Source organism: Trichosurus vulpecula, chromosome 1 (genome assembly GCF_011100635.1).
Source record: "Trichosurus vulpecula isolate mTriVul1 chromosome 1, mTriVul1.pri, whole genome shotgun sequence".
NCBI classification, from domain to species: domain Eukaryota; kingdom Metazoa; phylum Chordata; class Mammalia; order Diprotodontia; family Phalangeridae; genus Trichosurus; species Trichosurus vulpecula.
Genome location: NC_050573.1, coordinates 509,650,321 through 509,670,621, shown reverse-complemented (window position 1 = coordinate 509,670,621; position 20,301 = coordinate 509,650,321). Strand labels below are relative to the sequence as shown.

Here is a 20,301-nt window from a genome sequence, read left to right as displayed (position 1 = left end):
TATTAGTCACACCATTTTCTACTGTGAAAGCTTTTGCTTTTGTTCAGAATATAGTAACATTTCTTATTTAGTGCATTACACAAGTAGTAAAACTGTAAATTTTAAAAACATATCTAAATTCAAGGGAAAATTCAACTTGCTGAATTATTTGAACAAGAAAGGAAAGAAGTAAAGCTCCATAAAAAGTTTAAAGAAATTAGCATAGTGGGAAATTATAATTCTTTTTTTTAAAGCACTGACAATATTGTAGTTCTTTAAAAATAAGCTATGACTTAGGGTATATGTTTTCTTCATTATAATATACCATGAAAACTAAGAACCAGGTGTTTTATTTATGGGAGCTTAAGGGGGCTACTACTGCATTTACACATAAAATGATTCTGAGTTAGGGAGAAAGTCAGTTTAGGGGTTTAAATAAATAATAGTGGTAGATATTACATTAATAAGAAAAAACCTATGGTAGCCACCTGTATATTTTATACCTTTGACTGTTTTAGTATTTTGCTGCAGAAAAGTTATGTGGACATCTTATGATTTGCATTTCATACAGCACAAATGATGATGTGGCAACTCCAGAAACTTTAAAAGCACTGGAAAGGTTCCTAGAAATATTTCTTCTCAGAATTCTGTCTTGCAATGTAGAATCTGGAATTTTATAAGCTTTTAAAGAACTCTTACTAGAACACTTACATGATTTGTAAGGGACTGTCAAAACTTTCACTATTTGAATAATTTTAGACAGAAATCATACTGAACTATTTTCTTCCCAGAAACTGTCATGTTTCACAAGGCTGTGAATGCAAAAGTGAAGTTTACACATCATTTCACAGACCCTAAGACAATAATTTTCAAATAATACTGGTCAAAAAGTTAAATGTCCATCTATATAATATCCCACACATTTAAAACATATCTTGACAGTAAAAGAACAAAAACAAACTCAAGTTGCCCCATTCTTGATGGAAAGATAGCAGTGGTGTAAAAAATATATTTTAATCTGCCCTACCATGTCTAGAACCTCTACCCTCCCCTGTCACTTAAGATTCTCTAGTTTCTTTTAAAGCACAACTTTTGATAACCCTTCCCTGACCACTCCTACCTCCCACAAGAGAAAAAGTATGACTTCTGTTTGTCTCTTCCATAAAGAGGAAAAGGTTCCCAAGAGGAACAGAGGTTTTCAAACTTCTAGGTCTCGTGATCTCTTTACACTTTTAAAAACTGAGGACCCCTCAAAGAGCTCTTGTTATGTAGGTTACATCTATCCAGATTTACCATAGTAGAAATTAAAATATATCAATATTATTATGGAAATAGTTATGATCTTAAGGACTCTCTGAAAGGGTTTTGGAGACTCTCAGGGGTCCCAAGACCATAATTTAAGTACCACTATAGAAAGATAATAGTTGCTCCTTCTTTCTTCTATGACTAGTTAAAAGAGATTCTTTAGGACAGAAAATGAAGAGGCAAAAAATACAGATAGAAAACAAATTGTTTTCAAAAAGAAAAATTACATAAATACTATTAGTAATTTCCTAACCTTAAATGGAAGACAACTCAAACATCATAGGAAAAAAAAGTTAGGAAAACACTTTGGAAAAACCAAGTATTTTAAAAAATGTGCAATCCTGCTTACGTTAACAGAGTTGTGAAGATACAGAAAAAGGAAAGAAATATGTCACTTAAGTTATTAAAATGAGGTGATTATTTTGATTGGGAATTAAATATGCATAAGGATACAGAAAGATATTCTCACATTCATAGCATTTCACCTGAGTCATCTAGTCTAATCCTCTGGCTGATTCATGAATCCCACCTATGGAACTCTAAACAAGTGATTCTCTTGAGGTGTTCCCCCTCTCCCACAAAGTTGTTTCTATTTTTTCTATTTCTCACTTGATTTTTCTTTCCTAATTATCACATACTCTATATGCATAGTGATTATGTTTAACTTTGTGTACTCACAAGTTCATAATATTTGCATAATTTTGCTCCCAACTGAATTTTCTGGTCAGCAAATACATACCAAGAGAACTGGGATTCAGAATCATGGAATATCAAGTTTTATCAAGGGATATCAAAGGATATCAAAGGATATCAAAGGAATATCAAGGGATTTTACAGGTCATCTGGTCCAGTACTTACTTAGGCTATATGAACAACAAGTACTGATCCAGCTTCCCTTTAAACAAACACAATGATGAAAAAGGACTACCTATTAAGAGAAACCATTCCAATTTCAGACAGCTGTAATTATTAAGAGGTTCTAATGCTAAAAGATCTATTTTGTCATCAATATGAAATCCCTTCCAACATTTTTCCTTATATTGAACAAAAACTTGGCTCCCTATTGGGCTTCATTAAAAACCAATTACTAGAAGAGTTGTAAATGTCTCTCTCACAAAATTTTTCAATTACAGTGAAAATGAGTCAGTCTTCTCTAAATGATAGACATGTTCAGTTCTTTAACTGTTCTTCAATTATCATCTTGGTTTGCTTCTCCTTGGCAATTTCTCTCCCTTCCTAAGATGTAACCCAAGTTGAATATGGTCCTCTAAATCAGGGATTCTTAAACTTTTTCCACTCGCAACCCCAAGTACATAGGTGTACAAATCAAACATTTACTGATAATAAATTAGAAAGAAATTTATTTTAAAACAATTCTTTGGTGTATATATAATTTTACATTTTATTAAAAATGAAAGCAAACTTGCATACTAATGAGACGGATGTGCTTACTTATTTTTACATAAGAAATTAAATCTTGACAAAGTATTTGATACTGCAAGAAGTAGAACATCTTCAACATTTTTCAGAGTTGATCGATATTTTGATTTTGTAATTGTCAATGTTGAGAATTATGCTTCACGTAAATACATTGTACAAAATAGCAGAAGTATGTTTAGGAACATTTCAGAAATTACTGGAAATTGTCCTAATTCCAAGCCAAAATTCATTTAAGAATTTTATATGTACAGTAAAAACACTGCAACAACACTGCATAACATACAATAGCCTCAAATCTGGGCCAAGATGTTTCTGGAAGCTTTCAATGGCATTGCATGGTTTGACGGCATGAGCAGTGCAAAATGTGCATGTTGTGTGTTCAGAACCAAGGCTTCAGTGAAGTTGCACAATGCAACATGGGCAAATGCTGCCAGAAACACCTCAGATTGATTATGCATTTGATATTGAATTAATTTTTGGTCACTGCGTGTTAGGAAACCTTTTACTGTTGCCAAATTATTTGCGACCCCCACATTCAGTTACTCGACCCCACATAGGGTCGCAACCCACAGTTTAAGAAGCACTGTTCTAAATGAGATTTGACATGGGCAGAATCAAACACACAGGTCCTAACAATTCCCTAATTTTGAATATTAACAATGAACAAATGCAGGCAAAGCACAGTAATGCAATGGAAAGAGCACTGGATTTATAATCAAAGGACCTGGGTTCAAATATAAGCTCTGCCACCTACTTGGTGACTTTGATTAACTCTCTGGACCTCAGTTTTCTCGCTAGTAAAATGAAATGCTTAATGTTAGATGATCTCTAAGGTTTATTCTAGCTCTAAATCTACAGTCCTATGAACATTTTTCACTGCCACATCATAAGGTTAAACTAAAAGTAAATTTTCAATTCACTAAAATCTAGAGGTTTTACAAAAATGAAATGTCATTTAATTATGTTTACCCCTTTTCCCCTTTGATTACTTTTACCTAAATATTTCACTGTTTTTTTCCTTGAATCAACCCATTGTTTTGGCCTGAGACTTCTTTGGACTCCAGTTCTGTTATCTGAACAGAGTACAGAATAATAGTAACAATACAGACTACAGTATAAAATGTGTTACATTTATAAGGAATAGATAACATATTCTGTAATATATATCTTTCAGCATTACATACTGCAATTCTTGTCAAGATACAAAATATAGAGTCCCGTAAAGTTGCCCATAAAGTGAAAATTTCTACATAAAATCCTATCTTCCAATGTATTTCATTCTTTAATTGAAAATAAGGGCACTTTGTTTTATTTGCTAAGTATGCTTGGTACTGTGACCCATTTCTTATATTCAATCATATTTTTGCCCAAACCTTTGTGTTTTATTGATGATTATTACGTTGTAGAAAGATCATAGTATCTGGAATCAAAAAGTATGGGTTCTAATGCCAGGTCTTCTACTTATTAGCTGAAGTATGGATGGATCATTTAGCTCTCTGCCAGCTTTCTAAGAGAGATGAATTAGGTGATCTCTAAAGATTCTTTTAGTTTTAAAGATCTATTCAGTTTTTGATTCTCTCTTCAACAGAACTATGGCTCTGAGGAGATCTGATCACTTACCTCTGGAAGTGTTTCAGAGCCTATTAACAAAATATTTACTTATGGTTAATCAGGGCATTCCTGTACTTCCTAAATGTAACCACAAAACACTTCACCCATCTGGAATTTAGCTCTCTGGAAACCTTACCAATTTAGAACAAAATGGAGAACCAGAAAGCTTCTGAAAAAGTGAAAATCCAAATAGATGTAACAAAGAAATATTTTCTAACCTTAGGATCATCCATTTACTCTTATATTACACACAATTCTAACAATTTTGCTCATCTGGTTTCCAACATGACAGCAAACTATAAACAGCAAAACAGAAAGAAAAGATTTGCTAAATTTCACTTTATGGGAAGCTTTACAGGACTGTGTGCATTCTGTATATTGACAAAAATTATAGTACAATGGCAAGATGGAAAACTGAACACTGACAGCAGAAAGGAAAGAGAAAAATTATGAAAACAGATGGAGGAACTAAAATAAAAACTAGCCATTTGGGAACACTGTATAGCCAAAGATGACAGTGTGACTGAGAGTCACCGAGAAAAAGTTAAATTATGTTTAGTATACTCTGTTGAAGACAGGAAGGTTGTGATGCATTTTACAGAGATTTCTATACAAAACAGTTAAAATGAAAACGTTTTAGTGCTGTGAGGGTAAATAATAGAATGAAAAATTATTCCATTCTTATTAAAATAAAAAAACATACATCTTATTCTTGGAAAGATTTTAGTTAACCTAAAATTTATTGTATCTGAAAATCTAGCTTAGTGGAGGCTCAAAAAGGATTTTTATCCTTCACTTTAATACTGTACGTCAAGAATCCTAGCTGCTAAATCCTCTGACAAATCAAATTTGACGAAAATAATAAATACTCTTTGCCCACGTGCCTAAGGAATTAAATTTCCGATGCAAAGGCTACCGGTAATTTGTTAGGTTATTACCTCCATAAAGATTTCCATGATTTCCTCAGTTTTCTGGAATATTCTCTCCCCTCAATTTCTCTCAGGGCATATGGTATATATATTTCCTTAGGAGAATGCCTTCGTTCACGTCAGAAATTATTTTTTTTGTCTTTGTATTCCAGATGGTGGTTTTCCATTCACAATAAGGTGCTTACTGAATTAATGATGAAAGTGTAAAAGACTACAAATCTCACAAGACCTCGCCTTCTCCCAGCTAAAAAGAAGCCAGTCAGTTCTGAGTAAAAATCCATTAATGGAACCTGAAAACAACCATGAGGACATCACCATGTTTAAAACTTATTTCTGTTTAAAAATTTTAAAGGAAAAAAAAAGGTAAATTTGTATTAAAATGTGTGTAAAAGAGGAAGAATACATGCCTTTGCTAAAGCTAGAGAACAACTCAATGCAGATGCAGGGTAAATGTCTTTAGGAGGAAGGTGTGGCACAGAAGCCTAACTACAAGGACAAAAGCTCTACTAATTGAAATAGTTCCTTAGGCACAGCAAAAGACAGAAGGAAAAGAGGAGGAGAAGACAGAGGGAGTTTTCTGCTCTGTAAAAGAAATTCCAAATTAGCTACATCTGAGAACGAACTGACTCATAATTACCAAGATCCTAGCTAGAAAAACTAGAAAAAAAACACTTTATTTAAAGGCATTCCATGCCTAAAAAGGGAAAGTAAACTAAAGCCCAAACCTTCATGGCTGAGATGCCCTAAAGATCAGAGCACAACAATTTATTAAGTGCCTACCATGTGTCAGGCATCATGATAAGCATTGGAGATATACAGAAAAGTCCCTGCTCTCAAGGAGTTTACAGTCTACTTTATATGGGAGACAACATGTAAACAATTATAGACAAATAAGATTATATCTATATCTATACACACACACACACGAGATAAAATAGAGATGATCAACAGAAAGAAGGCATTAGAACTAAGCGGAATTGGGAAAAGTTTCTTGCAAAAAGTGATAATTTAGCCGAGATTGGGAAACTAGGAAGCAGAAAAGAGGAGGGAAAGAGTACCAGGCATGGGTGCCAAGTGAAAATGACTGGGGGCAGAGCCAAGATGGAGGAGTAAAAGCAGGGACTCGGTTGGGCTCTCCTCCAAATACCTGTAAAAAATGACTCTAAACAAATTCTAGGGCTACAGAACCCACAAAATGACAGTGAAACAAATCTCCAGCCCAAGACAACCTGGAAGTTGGACAGGAAGGGTCTATCCCACCACGCTGGGAGTGGAGCCCAGTCAACAGTGGGCCGCACCCACAAAAACAGGGCTGGAGCAGGCCCCAGGGGCCTCAATCACTGGCATCTGTGGCAATTTCCAGACATCTCAACCCACAAACACCAAAGATAACATAGAAGGTCAGTGGGAAAACTCTATCGGACCCAGGTGAGAGAGAAGCGTGGTCTGGCCCAGAGTTCCAGGCCCACAAACCGTAGGGAAATCAAGCAGCTAATCAGAGGGGGAGTGCAGGGATCTCTGCAGGATTCTCTTGATTTGTCCTGCTTGGGTCTGGGTCACAATGTTGTTTGGCAGTCCTAGGTTGAGGAGGAATGCTGGTGTGGCAGAGCTTGTGGTGGGTGTGGAGAGGGAATCCTCCTCAGCTCCAAGGCAAAAAAGAATGCTTGAGGTCACTCACAGACCAGAGCAAAGGCCAGAAGAAGAGTAAACACCTCTCCTTTGATCATACCACCTTAGAAGAACTGAAAATTTACAGGTGCCTAGAAGTATCTCTGACAACAGATGTTAAAAACCCCAGAAGCTTGGGACAGAGCACTCTCCACTCTGGAAGCAGTTCTACCTTGACAAAGAGCTCCAAAGTCAAGTAATTGGCTGGGAAAATGAGCAAGCAGCAGAAAAAACTCAGACTACATAATCTTACTTTGGTGACAAAGAAGATCAAAACATACAGCCAGAAGTCAACAAAGTCAAAGCTCCTACACACAAAGCTTCCAAAAAAAAAAATATGAATTGGTCACAGGCCATGGAAAAGCTCAAAAAGTAGTCTGAAAATCAAGTAAGAGAATTAGAGCGAAAATTGGGTAAAGAAATGAGAGTGACTCAAGAAAATCATAAAAACAGCTTGCTAAAGGAGACCCCAAAAAATACTTGAGAAAATAACACCTTAAAAAATAGACTAACCCAAATGGCAAAAGAGGGAGAATGCCTTAAAAAGCAGAATTAGCCAAATGGAAAAGGAGGTCCAAAAGCTCACTGAAGAAAATCATTCCTTAAAAATTAGAATGGAGCAAATGGAAGCTAATGACTTTATGAGAAATCAAGAAATTATAAAACAGAACCAAAAGAATAAAGAAATAGAAGACAATGTGAAATATCTCATTGGAAAAACCACTGACCTGGAAAATAGATCCAGGAGAGATAATTTAAAAATTATTGGACTACCTGAAAGCCATGATCAAAAAAAGAGCCTAGACATCACCTTTCAAGAAATTATCAAGGAAAACTGTCCTGATATGCTAGAACCAGAGGATAAAATATAAAGGGAAAGAATCCACCAACTGCCTTTTAAAAAAGATACCAAAAGGAAAACGCCTAGGAATACTGTAGCCAAATTCCAGAGTTCCCAGGTCAAGGAGAAAATGTTGCAAGCAGCCAGAAAGAAACAATTTGAGTATTGTGGAAACACAATCAGGATAACACAAGATCTAGCAGCTTCCGCTCAATTAAGGGATTGAAGGGCTTGGAATATGATATTCTGACAGTCAAAGGAGCTAGGATTAAAACCAAGAATCACCTACCCAGCAAAACTGACACACATACATATATACATACATACACACACACATGTAGACAAAGGGCAAAGGATGAGTTGAATATGAAGGGATGATATGTAAAAAATAAAATTAAGGGGTGAGAGAGGAATATATTGAGAGAAGGAGAAAGGAAGAGATAGAATGGGGTACATTATCTCACATAAAAGAGGCAAGAAAAAGCTGTTACAATGGAGGGGAAGAGGGGGAAGTGAAAGGGAATGAGTGAACCTTACTCTCATTGGATTTGGCTTAAAGAGGGAATAACGTACACACTCAATTGAGTATTTTGCCCTACAGGTAAGTGTGGGGGAGTGGGGTAAGTGGATAAAAAGCAGGGGATGATGGAAGGGAGACAGATTGGTGGAGGGGATAGTCAGAAGCAAACACTTTTGAAAAGGGACAGGGTCAAAGGAGAAAACTGAATAAAGGGGGACAGGACAGGATAGAGGGAAATATAGTTAGTCTTTCACAACATGACTATTATGGAAGTGTTTTGCATAACTACACATGTATATTGAACTGCTTGCCTTCCCAATGAGAGTAGATTGAGAGGGAAGAAGGGAGAGAATTTGGAACTCAAAGTTCTAAAAACAAATTTTAAAAACTGTTTTTACATGCAACTGGGAAATAAGGTATACAGGCAATGAGGTATAGAAATCTATCTTGCCCTACAAGAAAGTAAGGGGGAAGGGGACAAGGGAGGAGGGGTGTTATAGAAAAGAGGGCAGACTGGGGGAAGGGGTAATCAGGATGTGTGCCATTTTGGGGTGGGGGGGAGGAGAGGAGAGAGGGGGAGAAAACTTGGAACTCAAAATCTTGTGTAAATGAATTTTGAAAACTAGAAACAAATAAATTAATTATATATAAAAAAGAAAATGACTAGAGTCAGGAGATGGAATGTTTACTGCAAGCAAGAGTAAGGAGGCCCATATCATTGGAAACACATGGTGGAAAAAGGAATTGTTAAGGAATAAGTAGAATGGAATGGTAGGAAGATGTTAGATTATGGAAAGCTTTAAAATAAATAAACATACAAAAAAACCCAATCTGAGGAAAATATTTAGAGGATGCTTAGAACTGAAGTTAGGATGGCATTGGTATAAATGAAATAGTAACCAGTCATGGTTTAATTCTAACTTAGAAAAAGTGAATATTAGTTTTCTTTAAAACCTCCTGGGGCTTCTGGGGGTAGAACAAAGATGACAGAGTAGAGAAAGCACTCAGCTGAGCCCTCCCAACATTCCCCACTAAACTTTAAAATAATGCCTCAAACTGAATTCTGGAGTGGCAAAGCCAACAAAAGTTCAAAGTGAGCCATTCTTGAGGCCCAAGAGAACTTAGGAGGTCAGAAACAGAGAGAGAGATCAGTGACACTGGGGTGGAGGATGGCCCAGATGAAACACAAGTGGTGGGACTAAATGGTGGCAACAGAAGTAGCAGCAACTTCGGGAGCTGTCAAGCCAGACAAAGTAAGAGAACCTGGAACAGAAAAACATTAAAAGGGACCTCTGTGCAGGGCTCCATGAAGTTGGTAAATGGATAGCCTATAACCACTTCTGAGTCATACTTCAAGGGTAGAGAGGAACACTTTTGGCCAAGAGAAAGTGGGAGCCCTAATCCTCCTCGAGAGAGAGGCATATAGGATATGGCATAAGGAGCAGTATCGTTTTTAGTCACAAGGGATCAGGGCCCCTGAGGGGGGCCCTTCTATCACTTCTCGTTCTAAGGAATCAGGGGCTCTTCTTTGAGTAAGGGCCAGAGTGTAGATCACACCACCTTGGAAGCACCAAAAACTTCCAAACCCTCACAACAGAACTTGAAAACAGCAGTGAGAAAAAGCCTGACACTTGAGACAGGGCTCCCACCACCCACGCACAGAATAGAGCCTTATTTTAACATAAAGTTCAAAATCAAGAAACAAGCAGAAAAATAAGCAACAACAAAAAAAGCCCGCTACCATAAAAACTGCTATGGTGACAAGGAAAATCAAGACACAAACTGAGGAGACAATGAAGTCAAAACAGCCATAAGCAAAGCCACAAAAACAAAAAGTGACTGGACAAAAGCCCAACTAGATTCCTGAAAGAGCTAAAAATTTATTTTCAAAGTCAAGTAAGAGTAGTAGAGAAAAAAGTAGGTCAAGAAATGAGAATAAAGGAAGAAAATAACGAAAAGACAATTAACAGTTTGGTAAAAGAGGCACAACGAAATACCAAAGAAAACTGCATCTTAAAAAAATGGGAAGGAAGAAGAAGGTATAGCAGAATTGCATTGATTTAAAAAAATGTCAATCAGTAGAACGGATTAGATATAAATCATACTGAAGTAAGTGAACCTGGTAGCCTGTGTTTGATAAGCTTCCAAACCCCAGTTACTGGGGTAAAGAAGGACTCACTATTTGATTAAAAAACTATTGTGAAAAGTGGGTAGCAGTATGGTAGAAATTAGGTTTGACTAATATTTTACACTGCATACCAAGACAAGCTTTAAATGGATATATGACCTATATATAAAAGGTCACACAATAAATAAATTAGAGGAACAAAATATAAGACCAAAGGATAGAGAAAAATCACAAACTTAAAGTGGACAATTGAGAGTATATAAAATTTAAATTTATAAGAATGAGCCATTCGATAATTGATATACAATAAAAATACATAAACAAGAAGATCTGAAGGGAAGAAGTCCAAGCTAGATCTATAGTCATAGGAAAGAAATGTTCCAAATCAATGAGAGAATTGCAAATTAAAGTAACTGACATTCCACCTTGCATCCATCAAATTGATAAACTTAACAAAAAAAGGAAAATGACAAATAAGGCTTCAGGAAAATAAGCATGTTAATACATTGTATTACATGTAATACATTGTAATACATGTTGGTAGAGCTGTGTTACTAAAACATAAATAAATACCCTTTGACACCAAATTACCACTACTAGCTCTGTACCCCCAAAGAAATAAAAGGTCCTATATGTAAAAAAAATATTCATAGCTCTTTAGTTTGTGATGAAAAGGGACTGGAAAATAAGGAGAGTGCCCATCAACTGTGGTAGGCAAACAAATTACGGCATATTAATTTAACATAATCCTACTGTGCAGTAAGAAATAAAGAACTGGTTTCAGAAAAAAATCTGGGAACACTTGTATGAACTGATACAGAGTGAAGTGAGCAGAACCAGCAGAATACTTTATGACATAACATCAACCCTGTGAAAATGAATATTGAAAGACTTAAGTACTATGATCAACCATAATTCCAGAGGTATTATGATAAAGAATACAACAAACCTAAAGAGAGATGATGGACTAATTCAGAATAAGACAAACATTTTTGGACTTGGCCAATATGCTTTGTGTGGCTCAACTGGGCCCTCCTGGCTACTAGGCAATCCTTCTTTGCCTCCCCTATCCCATGCTCCACAATTGTTCCTACAAACCTAGTCATCCCTCCTAAAACTTCCTATTCCTTTTCTATGCTCTCAGCTGAGAAACTTGCCTCATTTTAAAGAAAAAATTGAGGCCTTCGAAGTGAGCTCTCTTGTTTCCCCTCTTCCTCATCTTATACCAGTCAGACGCCACCTAGTTGCCCAAAGACTCATTATATTTCTTCTACTGGTGGGTTGGTATAAAGCAGTTTTCTTTGTTATTGTTGTTGGGTTTTTTTAACCAAGGAACCAGATCTGTGATTTCACCAGCATGCAGAACTCCTAGGGTGGAAATACCTTTTTACTGCTTCAGAAGAACAGCACGCCTGTAATTTAGTCTTGGAAAATTAAGTGACTTGCTCATAGCCACACAGTGAAATATAGTGTCAAAGGCAGGTCTGAATTCAGAGATCTTTCTAATTCCAAGGTCAGCTCACTCTCCATTACCACAATGCCAGACGAGGAGCCAGGAGCCAAATGTCAGCAGCTTAATCCAGAATGCTGAATATATTCTTTTTGCAAACTAGGGCATCTACAGCCATGGTGGTAGCCTTTCAGTAAGAGGAAATTCTCTATCTGGTTGACGGGAGCAAACTGTGGGAGGAGACATGACTAAGTAACTAAGTCCATTTGAAAAAAGATCTAAAGGTTTTAGTACAAACAAATCTGGCTGATTAAAAAAAAAGTTAATATAATCTGAAGATATATTTAGAAAAGGCATAGTGTACAGAAAGAGGGAAATTATAGTTTTACTGGAATATGCTTTAGGGCCCATGTTCTATGAAGACCCATTGAAGGAAATGGGAGTGTTTGGCTTGGAAAAGTTAAGATTTGAGGGATACCTGGCATGATAATTGTGTTCAAGTATTTGAAGGATTATTATGTAGGGCCTAAGGGAAGAACATAAGTAGAGCTATCCAAAAATAAAATGCTGCCGGTGCCCTAAACACTTTTACCTAGCCTTTTTCTTTGGAATAAGATCTATCCATCCAAAGCCATAGTCCAATCTATCCTAACAAGCCTCAATCTGTAAGATCAAACTTGCATCTTCTTTCCTCTTCTACCCGTCCAACCTTAGATCTTCCAGTTCCTGTGGTTTGCTGCCTAAACTTCAGCTATTTGTGCCGTGGGTTTTACTACAGCCTCTTTGTGTGGATTTTGTTTCCTCTGAACATATGGGTGTCTTGGCTGCTATTCCGCTCAAGTCCCTTTTGTTCTGCTCCTTTTCCCATAGAAGCTGAAAGAAGAACTTCAACTTAACTTACTTCCATAAACCAGTAACAACCAAACTTCAGGTTTCAGATCACAAATCCAAAAATAAGGAAGCGTACTTTTTGTAGCCCAAATGTTTTGCATATACCCACATGACTTTGCATATTCCATATTACTATTCTTCAAATGTCCTGTACATATAACTGGTATGACCAAAAAAATAAAATTTATCTTAAATTAAAACTGCACTTAAAATAACTTTGTCATTATAAATTTTCTTAATCAAAGGATACTGATAATACAACCACTGTCCTATTGTGGTGGGAGGAGTAGAAATTCATAAAAATAATGTTACCAAAGGGGTACTAAAAAAAATTTAGAACCACTGGTGTCAAGGCCATGAACAGTTCAAGTTTCTGAAATAAAAATAAAATAGCAAAGAGAGTAGAAAGGAGAGATAGTCAAAAGTTTAAAATTAAGTGTGACTCTAATAATAAGATTTTAAAAATTTGGACATTTAATATATACCAGCAACAGAAGAATATTATTAGCTCACTCATTCAGCCACAATTTATTAAGAGCCTCTTGCATGCAAACCCCTATGTGTATTCAATAACTATTTAAGTGTTAACTGGTAATTTGAAGCATTCTTAGTGAAGTATTATACTCATATTTTTGATGAGAAACAAGTGAAATCATACCTGGAGGAATAAAGGATAAATTAATTAGCTAAGGCACAAGAATTGGTGAATAAGTGCTGCCACCTAGCTGAAATTTTAAAAATGTACTTTCAAAGTAACCAGTTTTCCAAAATAATGCTCACTACTTCAGAAAAACATTAAAGTCCCAGGTAGAAAACCTGCCCAACGATAATCATGGGAACTTTATAACCCATAAGCACCTACAGTTACTTAAACAAGCATCTATTAATGTGCTAGATCTTAGACTAGATGGGGCAAGTCACTTCACTTTTTTATTCACCTTCTCCTAGGAAATAAAGAGTATTTAAGATGTCCTTGAACAGCAAATTGCAAATAACAAATAAAAATATTAGCCTTATGGGGTAATCTGTATGGATCTAAAGTACTTTTAAAGTATAAAGGGCATTTAAAGCTTGGATTTGTATGGATTTAAAGTACTTTTAGTTATTCCTCCTCCTTGGCCCTCCAAATCACTGCTGTTTAAAAGAGGACCAATAGAGAAAAATACAGTATTTTCCTATTAATTCCCCCATGTCATTGTTAGCACCTATTCCTATGACTACTTACTATTCTCTAAATTAAATGTTCTTACCGTGGGCTCTAGGAACTTTTAAAAAATAAATTTTAATAACTGTATTTCAATAGAATTAGTTTCCTTTGTAATCTTATGTATTTTATACACTTAAAAGCATTACTCTGAAAAGGTCTCCATAGGTTTCCCCGGACTGCCAAAGTATGTGCCATCACACTGTGTTGGTAAGCAAAATGGGCTCCTTAGCACTTAGTTCAACCAAGTGCCCTTGAATAGTTGACCTTTGTCTCCTTTGAGTAATTACTAGGTGCTAAGCCCCAGGCCCAAACCCCTATTAGGTGTGGAACTTATGTGGGTGTGGATTGGTGACTAGGGTGGGGCCCAAGGTGGGGCTGGCTAAGGGGAGGTGCTAATTCCAGAGCCATGCCCTATTAGGTGTTAATCTAACCCATGTGGATGTGAATCTCCCAGGGTCCTAAGGGGAGCGGCTAACTCAAAGAGCCAATCGTAGCAGTCATTCAGATGACGTTTGATGATGTCTGAAGCCCTATAAGAAGGGAGGACAGAGCCATTTGTGCAGGGCTCTCGAGATGGTGTTGATGAGGATACTCTGGGCAGCTGTAGCTAAGGAGCCCTCCAGCTTGTAAACCCGGATGCTGAGACTTTGTTGAACTCTAGTAACTATGTATTGGGTTTTGAATTAGACAAGGTCTGTCTGTTGATGTTTGTAATTTGTTTGTATTTTGCTCTGAAGTTCAGTGTGCTGGCTTTTTCCCCTGAAGTGAATGATATTTGTATGCTGAATTAAAGTAAGCCTGTCAACCCCTTCACCTTGTTTTCCTTAGTTAAGCAGATCAAAAGAACCTGTGCTGTTGGCAGCTTTCTGGGTGCTGGCTGTGGGTGGACCTTACACCCCCACAGAAACTGCTAGCCAGATTGTTGAGACACACACACACACACACACACACACACACACATTCACACACAAGTTCAAGAACTGTTTCTCTTAACAGGATGAAGATACAAGAGTTACACCACTGGAGGGGGGGAACTTGCACCCAACAGATAGAAAATGAATTTTGCTTATATATTACCATATCAGAAGTAATTCAATTCAAAAAATACCTTTAAGTGTCTATTGTATGCAAAGCACTGAGCTAGGTGCTGGGAAAAATATAAAGATCAAATAAGACAAGGCCTCTGCCTCTGTGCAGCTGGCACTCTATTGGGGAATAGAACACTTGAATGAATAATTAAAACAAAATTCAGAACTGCATAATACATAAGAGATAATAACTGCATAATACATAAGAGGTACAGAGAAAGCTTATTTCCAGATGAGGAAGGTCACTGGGAAAGTCTTCATAAAGAACATGGCATTCAAAGTGGATCATGAAAAATGAATTTTTTTGGTTTTTTTTAATGTTTGTAGGTGTGGTGAAATGGGGATTTCCAAGCACTGGGAAGGGCTTGAGTAAAGGCTCAGAGGCATGAAATCAGAAGGCATAAATGGAGGGTGCGAGGAGTCAATTTTGGCTAGAGCACAGACTACAAGGAGGGAAGTAGCATTGTAAGATTAGTCTGAAAAGTTATGGAAATTGTAAAGAATCTTGAATGTATAGCGAAAGGTAGTATTTCCCCTGCTTGAGTGCTATTCAAGTATTTGAAGACAAGTCTCAGTACTCTGCTAATCTTTCTCTTCCCCAGGATAAAGATCACAAATCCCTTCAATCAGTCCTCCTATGGCATAATCTTGAGACCCTTTACCAATCCATACTATCCTCTTCTAGAAATACTCCAGCCCTACTAGTACCCTTTACAAAATGTGACAACCAGAACCGAATACAAAACAACTCCTATGTGACAGTAAATTTAAAAAAAAAAATACACAGTAACTATAACAACAATTTAACAATAATAATTTTACTTGATTTCTTACAACATAAGAACATTTTAAAATAATTTAGATGACTAAGGTCTTCTTCAGAAGCTGTATGAGGGAATAAAAAGTTGATAACCTTTTTCTTTCACTCTTCATTTCCCTGAAGTAAATAAACAAAAGGCACTCAAAAGCATTCAACTTAATCAAAGAGTTGTAATCAAAGTTGGGATTATTCATTTACAAACAAAGCATATTACTATATACATCCCTGAAAACTGATAGACAAGTTATAAAGGTATAGAGGACAATGCTTTTTGGTTTTTTTTCCAATGATACTCCCTCTCCTCTTCTCCAAACGACAACAAAAACACAACTATATCAAAAATTAAAACCTAGGAAACTGTTCTAGGCAAATAAAAGGGCAACATGAAAGTTGTGATGTTAATCGTGAGGTTAAACAAGCCAAAGGTCTATCCAATGAGGTAGGTACTATTTTTATCATCATTTAAATATGATGAAACTGAAGCTGAGAGAGGTTAAATGACTTGCCCAGGGTCACACAGTTAATGCCTAAGTCAGGATTTGAAGTCAATTTTTCCTGATTCCAAGTTCAACACTTATCCATTTACCACCCCGCTGCCATATTCCCAACACTGTCAACTGAATAAATTTGAAAATAAACAAAAATGGAAGCTCCTGAGTAGTGACCAATAATAAAAATCATTGCCTTGTATTTGTTTTGCATATATTTCTTTCTGTAGATGTTGTCTTCTCCCTCCTCCCCCAACCCCTCCATGAAGTATGGATTTTTTCATTTTTGTCTTTGTATCCTCAGCACCTAGCACAATGCCAGACTAATACAGTGAAGTCTTAAGAAAAGCTTGTTTTGTGTTGACCACAATGTGGCCCTAGGCCTCATTTTTTTCACCTGCAAATTAAAGGGATAGCCTAACTTCTAAGCCCATTTCCAGTTCTTATGTTCTATGAACTAAACTACAATGACTTTCAGAGGGAGAATTCCAGGAAAAAATAATGAATTCAAAGTAAAAGACTAGTCTAGTGTAGGTCCCATTTCAGTTACTACCTTGTATGATCTTGCATAAGCCACTGATGTTCTCTGGGTCTCTGGTTTCTCATCTGCAAAATGAGGGTGTTGGATTAAATAAGTCTACAGGCCCTTCTTACTACAAATATATATTCTAATGTTTATGTTTTATCTCCCCAATTAGAGTATAAACTCCCTTAGAACAGGGATCATGTCTGATATGTTTCAAAGTGGACCTGGAAGGATAAGCAAAATTGATTTAAGTAGAAGTTTTGGGAGAGGTATTCCTGGTAGATAAAATAGCAGCAGTACAGGGTTATAACAATAAGCAGACTGTGTATGAGATACACTAAGGAATCTACATGAATATAACAGGTAGTATATTGCAGAAAATCAACCAATCAATGAACACTTATTAAGTGACTCTACAAGCCAGGCATTGTGTTTAAAACTGAGGATACAAAAAAAAAAAAGGCAAAACACAGTCATTGCCCTCAAGTAGCTTACAGTCTAATGGAGGAGATAACATATGAACAAATACATAAAAAACAAGCTACATATAAGATAAACAGGAAGTGATTAACAGAGGAAAGGCATTAGAATCAAGAAAGGTTGGGGAATACTTCTGGTAAAAGATGGGATTTTTAGCTGGGACTTAAAGGAAGCCAGGGAGGTCAGCAATCAGAGCAGAAGACGGAAAAGTGTTTCATGCAAGTAGGACAGCCAAAGAAAACGCCTTTGTAGCCTACAGATGGAGTGTCTTGTTAACTGAACAGTCCAGGAGGCCAGTGTCACTGGACTGAAGAATAGGTGTCAGGAAGTAAGGTGTAAGAAGACTGGAAAGTAGGAGGGGCTAGGTTATGAAGAGTTTGAATGCTAAACAGATCATTTTGTATTTGATCCTGGAGGCAACAGAGACTCATAAGCCTTTACTGAGTATGGGGTAAGGGGTAGGGGTGACATGGTTGGATCTGCACTTTAGGAAAATGACTTTAGTGGCTGAATGGAGGATGCATTGTAATGGGAAGAGACAGGCAGGCAGCTCCATCAGTAGGCTATTACAATAGTCCAGATGTGAGGTGATGGATGGCTTGCACTAGAGATGTGGCAGTGTCAGAGGAAAAGGGGTTACAAAGGTGAAATTGACAGGCCTTGGCAACAGATAAGGGTGGGGGGGCAGACAGTGAGGAGTACAGGATGACTCCCAGATTATGAGTATGAGTGACTGGGGGGATGTTGTTGCCCTCTATAGTAATGGGGGGGGGGGGGGGCAGCGGTGCTTCAGGTGTCTACTGGATATCCAGTTCAAGTTGTCTGAAAGGCAGCTGGAGATGGGAGGCTGCAAGTCAGCAGAGGGTTTAGGGTAATATAAATAGACTTGAGAAACATTATCATAGAAACAGTAATTAAATCCATGGGAGCTGATGAGATCTCCAAGGGAAGAAGTATAGGAGAGGACAAGAGGGCCCTGGACAGAATCCTGAGGGACACCTATGGGTAAAGGGCAAACTGGAAAGGTAGAATGAAGAGATCGCATAGAGGGCATTAAAGAGGGATTTGCAATAGGTCACTGTAGATTGTTGAAGAGGGAATGGCAGGATGGTAAATGTTAAGAGAATAAGAGAACAAGTATTACAATATATATCTTCTTTTCTCATTTCACTGAGCCTGTTTCCTCATCTGTTAAATGAGGTGATTGGGCTAGATGGCTTCAGAGGTCACGTCCAGGTCCGGGTCTATGATCCTGTGATAGTAATTCCTTGGCAGATCCTGATGCTTTACCAAGCTAAATAAAAAAAAACACCCAGTCCATTTTGTTTTGCCATACATTTTTATGGTGTTAAAAATGACACTCAATAGGTTTTTCCTTTTTAGTTTAAATGTTTCTCTCCCTACTACCCCCAAAGAATGTAAAACATTTTTTTTTCATTTTTAGCAAGAAATATGTATCAAGAGAAATTGTCACCAGTGTCAGATTATTTCCCTAAGCCGGAAGTGACACATAAAGTATTAGATTAAAAAATTCAGTTCAGTTTTAATACTTTATATCCTTCAAACCCAAGGGGAGAGGCAGTAAGGCAGGCCTCTGTCACACAATGGTTTAATGACTGGGGCAAGTCGCTTCAGATAACTCTCCATGACTTAATTGTTGGGCAACTGTAGAGTTTCCTCACAGAGAGCTGCCTCTACTAAGAAAACCCCCGTAAAAATAAGAGATCGCAGCAATTTTGAAGAGAGCAGTTTCAGGTGAATGATGAACTAATCCTGACTGCAAAAGGTTTGGAATCGAATGAGAGGGAAGCATGTAGTGTAGACAGCTTTCTCTAGTTCTGCATGGTCAGAAAGCTCCAGTATGGAAAAGGCTCTGCTAGCGCCGAGGGAAATATAAAGTTAGGCAAGACGCGGTTCAATATTCTCCAGGGGTATAGACTAAGCGTGGGGAGAAATCACACAAGTCACATGGGTCGGGTACCATTCATTCCTGTCCCCATCAGTCCCCTTTTTCCTCCTCCTTCCAGGCAGTCATCTCTTTCCCGGTTCGGTCACCGGGGCCTCAGGGCTCCCAGGACCAGAGACGCCCCACCTCCCCAAAGCCTCCTTCCCCATCACAGCCCCAAGGCTGAGGACACTCCGCAAACCCTTAGCATCTGGGGAAAGGAGACAACGCGCCGGCCGCTCGCGCCCCGAAAGAAGCCTAGACCTGGAAGAGACCTCAAGAGAGCATCTGGTCCAACGCCCTCATTTTACAGAAAAAGAAACTGAGAACACAGACCCTGGGCCCCCCAACGCACCTCGCGGGCCCTCAGAGAGGCCGGAGAAAGGAGACAGTTCCAGCCAGCTCTTCGTCCACCGCGCAGTGAACGCAAACCCCTCGGCACTCACCTCGTTATTGAGGTTTAGTATCCCCGTCTGAGCCATAGCCAAGCCTCCAGACCCGAAAGCAGCCACAGCAGAGGACGACGGCGCAGGGTCCAACGCTCCCACTGACACCCACGGTGCCCTGCCGTCCCGGCCCCTGCACGCTTCTCGGGAAAACCCACTTGGACACCAGCACGCAAGCGCAGTGGGACCTCCTGGCTACGGAAGCTCTTTAGGCCCAACCTTAGCGACCTAAGCTAGCTGGTGGAACAGCTTTCCGGAAGGATCGGAAATTAGGCGTTGTGATGCTCAACATCCGGCGCAATGTGGTGACGTGAGGGTTCCTCTAGTTCACTTGTTGTATGAAGTATGCACGGTTGTTATTTCAACTTATGTTGCTTGACTTTCCCGTTTTTCCTGTTAATTGAGTCTGTTTAAATGGTTTTGTTTTTGCGTCGTTTCAGTCTTGTCCCAGTCGTAGGGACCCCATCTTTTTTTTTTTTTGGCAAAGATATTGAGGTGGTTTGCCATTTCCTTCTCCAGCTCATTTTACAGATAAGGAA

The 20,301-nt window shown here is 37.9% G+C and overlaps 1 protein-coding gene across 1 annotated transcript in view; it reads right to left on the bottom strand.

Annotated features, from left to right (window-relative positions):
• Positions 1-19,931, bottom strand: part of SRFBP1 (serum response factor binding protein 1) — a 104,943-nt gene extending 85,012 nt beyond the window's left edge. Inside the window, exon 1 of the mRNA XM_036741855.1 lies at positions 19,763-19,931. Within this exon, the coding sequence (XP_036597750.1) occupies positions 19,763-19,798 (36 nt within the window). The 5' untranslated portion in view covers positions 19,799-19,931. The remainder of the gene's footprint in view (positions 1-19,762) is intronic.
• Positions 19,932-20,301: the final 370 nt, after the last annotated feature.